The 10,226-nt window shown below is 47.0% G+C and overlaps 1 protein-coding gene across 1 annotated transcript in view; it reads left to right on the forward strand.

Moving 5' to 3' along the window:
• Positions 1-1,448, forward strand: part of SPDYC (speedy/RINGO cell cycle regulator family member C) — a 2,583-nt gene extending 1,135 nt beyond the window's left edge. Inside the window, exons 2-6 of the mRNA XM_010838104.1 lie at positions 3-68; positions 346-404; positions 666-751; positions 859-1,030; positions 1,116-1,448. Coding sequence (XP_010836406.1) covers positions 3-68; positions 346-404; positions 666-751; positions 859-1,030; positions 1,116-1,448 — 716 coding nt within the window. The remainder of the gene's footprint in view (positions 1-2; positions 69-345; positions 405-665; positions 752-858; positions 1,031-1,115) is intronic.
• Positions 1,449-10,226: the final 8,778 nt, after the last annotated feature.

Genomic DNA, 10,226 nt, shown 5'->3' on the forward strand with positions numbered 1-10,226 from the left:
AGGTGAGGGCGATGAGTCTTCCCATCTCCGCCGACACCAGGAGCTCCGGGCCTTCCTCCACCTTCTGGGTGAGTGCACTTGGGGGCTGGCCTGGAAGGGATTGTGAGGACCAAGCATGAACTGATGTGAGAGGTGGGATCTCAGCCTGCCCACGTCTTGGTCCCATCCCTTCTCAGGTGACTCCAGTTTGGCAGGTTTGGGTTGGGGGGGGGGGGGGGGGTCATGTCAGAAATGTCAGAAAGTGGATTCAGTGGGGGCTCGGGCTTTAGAACTTAGAATGCTACTCTCGTCTTGTGGGGTGAGGGTGGTAACCCCAGGCTTCCATTTCTCCTCCCTCTCCCCCAGAGCACAGTTTCCTCCAGGATTTCCTCTCCAAAGATCCCTGTTTCCAGATTTCAGACAAGGTGAGAGTCGGGGGAGAGTCCAGGCTCACTCGGGGAAGGTTGAATTACTGGGGCCTGAGTGCTGCTAAGGCACTGGGTCCCCTGGTCTGGTGGAGGGAGTGCCCCCATTTTAAGCCCTTGTCTTTGCAGGTCCCCCTGCACCATTTTACCCTGGATTTTCTAGGCCTGCTTCAAGCCCAGAACCTGCTTGATGGGCCTGGCACAGTCCCCTCCCCTGCCCACAGTGCTCCGCTCTAACTCTCCCCATTTCTGTATCTGCAGTATCTCCTGGCCATGGTGCTGGTCTACTTCCGGCGTGCCAACCTGCAGCTCAGCGAGTACACCCACAGCAATCTGTTCCTGGCACTGTGAGTGGCCCGGGTGCCTGGTGGGGATGCCCACTTGGAGTCGCAGGGTGGGGGCAGGGCGGATGCTTACAACCTCTGTTCCCCCTGTCCCCCACCTCTGTGGCCAGGTACCTTGCAAATGACATGGAGGAAGACCTGGAGGACCCCAAAAGCGTGATTTTTCTGTGGGCCCTGGGCCAAGATTGGCATCATCAAGTGTCAGACTTCCTGCATCAGAGGGACAAGCTGTGGGCACGGATGGGCTTCAGGGCTGTTGTGAGACGCCAGAGCTGTGAGGAGGTGAGGCTCCCTGCACCAGCATCCCAGGGTTGGGGAAAGAGGCTGGACCTCCCACCTCCCACTTACATCCACTCTTCTCACGCAGGTCATGGCCAAGGAGCCTACCCACTGGGCCTGGACTCGGGAGCGGCACCCCCACCATGGCAGGGCTCAAAGGAGCTACCCAAAGGCCCAGATTCCCCTCCCCCGGGGTCCCGGCCTCTCGCCACCCCACTGTCCTCTCTGTGCCTTGCCCCCTCAGAGCAGCCTCTGCTGCCACCGCCCCCGCCCCTTGCCTGTCTTATCCAAGTGCCTTTCCTACAACGCTGAGTGGCACCGCCCTACATCCCAAGCTTGGCCCTGGAGTAGGGGCTTCCTCATTGTCCTGCCCACCCAGCTGCTACTGGAGCCAGGCACCTATACCCTCCACAGTGAGTAGGGACAGAAGCTGGCGGGGAGCTGGGAGGAGCTGGGAAGCAGGTGTGGAGCCCAACAGAATGGGAAGGAGGGGCATGGTGCCTGGGGTCCAGCAGGCTTGGGCAAGTGTCCAGCTCTGCACCCCCTTGCTGTGTGAGCTTGGCAGGCTTCCTCTGAGCAGCTCTCTGTCCTTCCTCCCCTAGTCTTCTCTAAGCTGCTGCTGTGCCCTCGGCGCTGATACTCGCAGGGTGAAGAACAGCCTGTCTGCTTGCCTGCTGGCCCAATGCTCTACTGACTGTGGCCGCTCCAGTCTCCTGTCTTCTTGGCCTCAGGCTGGCAGGGCTGCCCATGCCTCCTGCCCCTTCTTCCCAACCTGCAACTTGTACCCACTCTGACCTGACTCCTCTAATAAATTCATGCCCTCAGGACATTGGCTGGTCTGGGTCCTTTACCCAGGGTAGGGGTAGGGCGGGAGTTTTGGGGAGGGGGGGGTCTGCCAGATTTAGGTACCAGTGGTTGAGACCCCTGAGCACAAGCCCTGTAATAGCTCTCCCTTCCCACTGGCGACCAGTCATCCCACTGTTTCTCCTCTTTAACATCTTAGTGGATGCTGAGACCCACATAGAGCCCACGGAACTGAATGAAATGAGCTATATGCAGTCCTTAGAAGAGGGCCTGGGACCTACTGGACCAAAAAGAACTCCAAAGGAAAATGGCTCTATGTCAGTCTAGAAATGCCTGCAGGGTGAGGTCTTTTTCAGAATGAGCCTTAGTCCTTGCTCTGGGCTGCAGTTGCCTCTTGTGACCCCATGGACTGTAGCCCACCAGGCTCCTCTGTCCATGAGATTTCCCATGCAAGAATACTGGAGTGGGTGGCCATTTCCTTCTCAAGAGGATCTTCCCAACCCAGAGATTGAACTCAGGTCTCCCGCATTACAAGTGGATTGGTTACTGACTGAGCCACGGAGAAGCCCATATAATGTGATGAACTATGTCAGGTTTGCCCACGCTCGGGTGGTGGTGGTGAGGAACAGGATTTTTGGAAAGACCATCTAGAGTAGTGATTAAGACTTGGTCTTTGGTGCCAGACAGCTTAAGTTCAAAATCCAGGTTTCTGTATGACTTACAGATTTAATCTCCTCTACTGCCTCATCTGTAAAATGAGTATTACACTAGAAAGGATACTGTTTGAGATTTGGATGAGATAATACTAGAAGGGTTTAGAACTGATCTCAAGAAAGGAGCTCAGATGTGGGTGTTATCAGTAGAGGGAATTGCTGCCCAGAGAAAGGTTAAAGGGGAGTGTACCTGAAACAGAAGGCAGAGACGTCTAAGGGGTCAGGTGGCAGAGGAATCTAAATGCAATTCCCCTCCCTCCTCTCTGAGTGGTTCCCAAGAAGCATGGGGGTGAAGCCTGGAGGCTGCAGACATTAGAAGCCAAGACAAGGACTGTAAAGTATTTTTAAGAGTTTTTCAGATAGGTAATATAGTCACATGTATGTTTTGAATTTTGAACCAAGAGTCACCTCCTGCCCCTGACTACCAGCCGCCTGGTTCTCCTTCCTGGAAACAATGGAAGTGATCATTTATGTCCATCCAGGGAAAGAATCTAAATGTATGTAACCAAATGTGGTATAATAAAAATATACAAATTTGGTCTTTGTCCCTGGTTCCTGGCACAGAGTGCCTAACACCTTTGGAATTTCCAGAGTTATAGGAATGTCTTTTGTTATTCATAATGAGCTCCTATAGATCACACCAGAGTTAATGCTAATGAGGTTATTCAAGATGGTGGCTGTTGCCAAAAAAAGTGATCTAGAGGGTGGGAACTTTCAGCTTCCCCAGCTCTTCCAGGAAGGGCGAGGCACTAGAGATTTGGGATTTGGGTGGCTCCCTCCCTCCGCATGTCTTTCCCTATGAATCTCTCCTATTTGGCTGTTCCTCAATTGTATCCTTTATAATAAACCAGTAACAGTGAATAAAGTATTTTCCTGAGTTCTGAGTCTTCTACTGAATTATCACTCCTGAGGAGAGGGGTTATGGTCATCCCCAAATTTGTAGTCAGCCAGACAGGAGTATGGGTCACCTGGGGGTTCCGTTTGTGGCTGGCCTCTTGTGGAACTGAGATTCATGGGGCCTGTGCTAATTCTGGGAATTAGTATCAGAATTGAATTGTAGGGGCCTAGATGGGAGTTGGTGATGGACAGGGAGGCCTGGCGTGCTGCGATTCATGTGGTCGCATACTGAGATGGTGTTAGAGAGTTGGTGTAGACAAATCACATGGTTTCCTATCTGCACATTCATTTTGACAGCTGTATAGCACTCCTCTGTATGGGTGTACCCTTTTTTTCTTATTGACTGGCACATGTTTCCACACTTCTGCTATTCTAAACAGTGCCATAGAGCAGTGGCACCCAACCTTTTTTGGCACCAGGGATCAGTTTTGTGGAAGACAACCAGTCACCTTCTGCTGTACGGCCCAGCTCCATTAGACTGGTACTGTGCTGGGGATCCCTGCTATAGAGAGTCACTAAGACTCTGTAAAAGTGTGAAAGTTGTGTAAATCAGTCCTGAATACTCATTGGAAGGACTGATGCTGAAGTTGACGCTCCAACACTTTGGCCAGCTGATGTGAAGAACCGACTCATTGGAAAAAGACCCTGATGCTGGGAAAGACTGAAGGCAGGAGGAGGGGATCACAGAGGATGAGATAGTTGGATGGCATCACTGACTCGATGCATGTGAGTTTGAGCAAGCTTAGGGGCTGGTGATGGACAGGGAAGACTGGCATGCTGCAGTCCTCAGGGTAGCAAAGGAGTTGGACATGGCTGAGTGAATGAACTGAACGGACTGAAGACTGTGTAAGAACAGCATTATTCAAATATGAAACAGTGAATTCCTAGAATTGTTCAGCCAAAGGTCAAGTCAAAATTGTCGTCTTTTTTTAAAGGCCCATTTTATTTATTTTTTGGTGGCACTGGGCTTTCACTGTGGCATGCAGTCTTCTCTAAGTGTGGCATGTGGGCTCTAGAGGGAGAGGCCTCAATAGTTTCAGTGTATCGCTTCAGGTACCCTTCTCCTCCTCCCTTCTCCTCCTCCATGCTTCAGCTTAGCTGCCCTGAAGCATGTGGGATCTTAGTTCCCTGATCAGGTATCAAACCCACATTCCCTGCATTGGCAGGCAGATTCTTAACCTCTGGACCACCAGGGAAGGCCTCCAAAATGGTCATCTTGAAGAACTTTGCCACTTGTTCATCTGCTGGGGCTGTGCCTGAAACCCCTCCCCAGCCTCCAGCTGTGTGAAGGCTGTTTTCCACAACACTCACCAACCAATGAGAAACAAGGTTATTTTATGTTTGCCAAACTGCTAAGGAGAAAATCCTGTCTTGGTGAAGGTTTAGTTTGTATTTCTTTTTTCTTTCAAGTGAGCTCAAGCTCATACATGTAAGAGCTGTATGTCTTTTTTGTGAACAGTTCTTATCTTTGCCCATTTCTCCACTGTTTTTTGGTACTTGACTCATATGTAAGGAAAAATAGCCTTTCAGGATGTAAATTGTAAGTATTTTCTTCAGTTTAGCCTTTTGTGTGTGATAAAATAAATTTTTGTGGCTTCTGGGTTTTGTGTCACAGTTAAAAAGAATTTTTCCACACGGAGATGATTAAAAGAATGTCTCCCTTAGCTGCTGGCTGTATTTTTGTTTTCATTTTTTACATTTAAATCATGAGTTCATCTGGAATTGATCATATACAAAATTCCCTCCCATTTTCCTAATGCTTTTTAATGAAAAACTCATCTTTTCTCAACAAATTTGAGATGCTGCTCTTATATACTAAATTCCTATATGCATTTGGACCTGTATCTAGATGGCTATGGTTTTTCCTGTGGTCATGTATGGATGTGAGAGTTGGAGACTGTGAAGAAGGCTGAGCGCCGAAGAATTGATGCTTTTGAAGTGTGGTGTTGGAGAAGACTCTTGAGAGTCCCTTGGACTGCAAGGAGATCCAACCAGTGCATTCTGAAGGAGATCAGCCCTGGGATTTCTTTGGAAGGAATGATGCTAAAGCTGAAACTCCAGTACTTTGGCCACCTCATGTGAAGAGTTGACTCATTGGAAAAGACTCTGATGCTGGGAGGGATTGGGAGCAGGAGGAGAAGGGGACGACAGAGGATGACATGGCTGGATGGCATCACTGACTCGGTGGATGTGAGTCTGAGTGAACCCTAGGAGTTGGTGATGAACAGGGAGGCCTGGCGTGCTGCGATTCATGGGGTCGCAAAGAGTTGGACACGACTGAGTGAGTGAACTGAACTGAACTGAACTAGATTCTTCTATCTTTCAGTGATCTATATGTATCAGTACCCCTCTTCATTAATTATTATATAAGAATTATTTAATCATTATGGATTGGATGTAATACTTGATAGGGTTAGGCTCCCTAATGGCTCAGATGGTAAAGAATCTGCCTGCAATGCAGGAAGATCCCCTGGAGAAGGGAATGGCAATCCACTCCAGTATTCTTGCCTGGGGGAATTTGATGGACAGAGGAGCCTGGCAGCTACAGACCCTGGAGTCACAAAAAGTTGAACTTGGCTGAGTGACTAACACTTTCACAGGATTAGACTCCTAACTTGTTTTCAGAAGTCTCTTGGCTATTCTATCTAGGTTGGTCATAAGGAAAGTTATGACCAACCTAGATAGCATATTCAAAAGCAGAGACATTACTTTGCCAACAAAGGTCCGTCTAGTCAAGGCTATGGTTTTTCCTGTGGTCATGTATGGATGTGAGAGTTGGACTGTGAAGAAGGCCGAGTGCCGAAGAATTTATGCTTTTGAACTGTAGTGTTAGAGAAGACTCTTGAGAGTCCCTTGGACTACAAGGAGATCCAACCAGTCCATTCTGAAGGAGATCAGCCCTGGGATTTCTTTGGAGGGAATGATGCTAAAGCTGAAACTCCAGTACTTTGGCCACCTCATGTGAAGAGTTGACTCATTGGAAAAGACTCTGACGCTGGGAGGGATTGGGGGCAGGAGGAGAAGGGGACGACAGAGGATGAGGTGGGTGGATGGCATCACTGACTCGATGGACGTGAGTCTCAGTGAACTCCGGGAGTTGGTGATGGACAGGGAGGCCTGGCGTGCTGCAATTCATGGGGTCGCAAAGAGTTGGACATGACTGAGTGACTGATTTGATCTGATCTGGCTATTCTTGCTTGTTCAGTTTCCCATAGGAACTTTAAATCAGTTTTTCTAGTTCTTTTCCCCAAATAATCTGTTAGAATTTTTTTTTTTCACTTGTTAGAATTTAAAAAAATTTTTGGCTGAGTCATGTGGCCTACAGGATCTTAGTTCCCCAATCAGGGATGGAACCCATGTCCTCTGTAGTGGGAGCTGGAGTCAAACACTGGACTACCAGGAGAGTCCCTAGAATTTTTAATTTTGATCACTCTATAGATTTCTTTAAGCACAGACATCTTTATGAAGCATCTTTGTATCCAGAATGACATGTCTGTCCCCTGCCTCTACTTCTTTCAGGTGGCACGATGGCCAATGACTCCCAAATTTGTTCCTCTATTCTGAGGTCTGTTCCCACCGCCAGGCACCTCCTCTTGGATGAGGGTGGGTCCCACAGCTTTCTCAGCTCAGTCACTCAGTTGTGTTAACTCTTTGCAACACCATGGACTGTAGCATGCCAGGCCTCCCTGTCCATCACCAACTCCCAGAGCTTGCTCAAACTCATGTCCATTGAGTCAGTGATGCCATCCAACCATCTCATCCTCTGTCATCCCCTTCTCTTCCTGCCTTCAATCTTTCCCAGCATCAGGAGCTTTTCCAGTGAGTCAGTTCTTCACATCAAGTGGCCAAAGTAGTGGAGTTTCAGCTTCAGCATCAGTCCTTCCAATGAATATTCAGGACTGATTTCCTTTAGGAGCCATTAAGTCCCACAGGTACCTCCCTAACCTGATCCTCCAGTATCCCCTCCAGATAAGAGTCCCCTACACCATGAATCTACTCAGATGGTCTAGAGTTGTCTTTTCCCTCCCTGTCTCCCAGGAACCATATCCCATCAGTGGCTAAATTCTATAGGTCCTTTTAGCAGCTTTACTGAGGTATAGTTGACATAAAATAAACTATGTATACTTCAAGGTTCATTTTTGTTGACAATATATACCCCCACAAAACCAATACCACAGTCAAATAATGGACATATCCATTACCCCCAAAAGTTTCCTCAAGCCCCTTTGTAATCCTTTCCTGCCATCCATTCCCACCTGTCAGCCCCCCCATCCCCCGCAGCAATCATTGATATGCTTTCTATCACTAAATTGCTATCATTTTCCTAGAATTTTCATAGAAATGAAATTATATAGCAGGCCCTGATAGCTCAGTTGGTAAAGAATCCGTCTGCAATGTGGGAGACCTGGGTTTGATCCCTGGGTTGGGAAGATCCCCTGGAGAAGGGAAAGGCTACCCACTCCAGTACTCTGGCCTGGAGAATTCCACGGACTGTATAGTCCATGGGGTCACAGAGAGTCAGCACAACTGAGCAACTTTCACTTTCACTTCACTTTCTGTCTTGTTTCTTACGCTCAGTATAATTATTCTGAGATTAAGCCATTGTTCCTTTTTATGACTGAGTAGTATTCTGTGGTATATATATATAGCACCACAATTTGCTTATCCAGTCACAATTTGTTGAAGACCATTTGGTTATGTCTAGTTTGGGCTGTTACAATTAAAGTTGCTATGAATATTCATACACAAGTCTTTGCATGGACACATGCTTTTATTTCCCTTGGGTGAATGCCTAGAAGTGGAATGGCTGGGTCATATGATAGGTGTATATTTAACACGCAAGCTCTAAGTTGATTCAGTTGTGTCCGACTCTGCAACCCTATGGACCGTAGCCTGGTAGGCTCCTCTTGTTCATGGGGTTTCTGCAGGCAAGAATACTGGGGTGGGTTGCCATGCCCTTCTCCAGGGGATCTTCCCAACTCAGGGACCAAACCCAGGTCTCTCATGTCTCCTGCACTGGCAGGTGGGTTCTCTGCCACTAGCACCACCTGGGAAGCCCATATTTAATTTACTCTTCTACTTTTTAAGATAGACTAATTTTTTTTAGAGTAGTTTTAAGTTTACACAAAATTTGCTCAGAAAGTATAGAGAATTCCAGTACCCTCCTTTCCCATCTGCAGTTTCTCTACTGACATTTTGTATTAGTGTGATCTATTTGTTACAATGGATGAAACAATATTGATACATTGTTATTAAAGTCTATAGTTTAACATTAGGGTTCAGGCTTGTTTAAAAAACTGTTTATTTTACTTGGCTGGGCCAGGTCTTAGTTGCATGCAAGATCTTCCCTCTTTGTTGCAGCCCGTGGAATCTTTAGTTACATTGGAACTCTTAGTTGCAGCATGTGGGATCTAGTTCCCTGGCCAGGGATCGAACATGGGGATCCTGCATTGGGATCTCGGAGTCTTAGCCACTGGACCACCAGGGAAGTCCCCAGGGACTCTTAGTGTTGTGCATTATATGGGTTTAATGCAACGTCATGTATCTACCATTACAGTATCACACAGAATAGTTTAAGTGCCCTAAAAATGCCCTTCCCCCACCTTCCCTGAAAGCTTGGCTATCACTGATCTCTTTACCATCTCTAGTTATACCAGTTCCAGAATGTCATATAGTTGGAATCATACAGTATAAGTTTTCTCATGCTGCTGCTAAGTTGCTTCGGTCATGTCCGACTCTGTGCGACCCCAAAGATAGCAGCCCACCAGGCTCCCCCATCCCTGGGATTCTCCAGGCAAGAACACTGGAGTGGGTTGCCATTTCCTTCTCCAATGCATGAAAGTGAAAAGTGAAAGTGAAGTTGCTCAGTCATGTCCAACTCCTAGCGACCCCATGGACTGCAGCCTCCCAGGCTCCTCTATCCATGGGATTTTTTCCAGGCTAGAGTGCTGGAGTGGGCTGCCATTGCCTTCTCCAGTTTTCTTATACTGGTTTCTTTTACTTAGCAACATGCATTTAAGGTTCTGGCATCTTTCTGTAGCTTGATAGTTTATTTCCATTTATTGCTGAATACATGTTTAACTTTTAAAGAAACTGCCAAACTGTTTCACAAAGTGGTGGTATCCCACCAGCATCGTGTGAGAATTCCGACTCCTCCACATCCTCGCCAGCACTTGGCATGGTTAGTCTTTTTAATTTTAGCCATTCTAGGTTTGTAATGTTGGTCCTTCTAGTTGTTTTAATTTGCATTTCTCCAATGAATAAACATTTTTTCATATGCTTATTTGCCATCACATGTCTTCTTGGGAAATGTCTATTCAAATCTTTCACCCAATTTTACTGGATTATTTTTTTAAATTGTAAGAATTCTTTATATATTCTAAATACAAGTTCTTCATCAGATATATTTTTTGGCAATGATTTCCTCCTAGTCTGTGGTTTTTCTTCATTTTCATAATAGTGCCTTTTGAGGAGGAACAAAGTGTTTTATTTCAATAAATTTCAAATTTTTTTTCTTTTATTGTCTGGGCTTTTGTGTCATATTTAATAAATCTTTACCAAACCCAGTGAAAGTGAAAGTTGCTCAGTTGTGTCCAACTCTTTGTGACCCCATGGACTATACAGTTCATGGAATTCTCCAGGCCAAAATACTGGAGTGAGTAACCCTTCCCTTCTGATCTTTACCACCAGGGATCGAACCCAGGTCTCCTGCGTTGCAGGTGGTTTCCTTACGAGCTGAGCCACCAGGAAAGCAGATCATAACCTGCATATCCTTAATTCAATAC

The sequence above is a fragment of the Bison bison genome, unplaced genomic scaffold (genome assembly GCF_000754665.1).
Source record: "Bison bison bison isolate TAMUID 2011002044 unplaced genomic scaffold, Bison_UMD1.0 scf7180017864089, whole genome shotgun sequence".
NCBI lineage: Eukaryota > Metazoa > Chordata > Mammalia > Artiodactyla > Bovidae > Bison > Bison bison.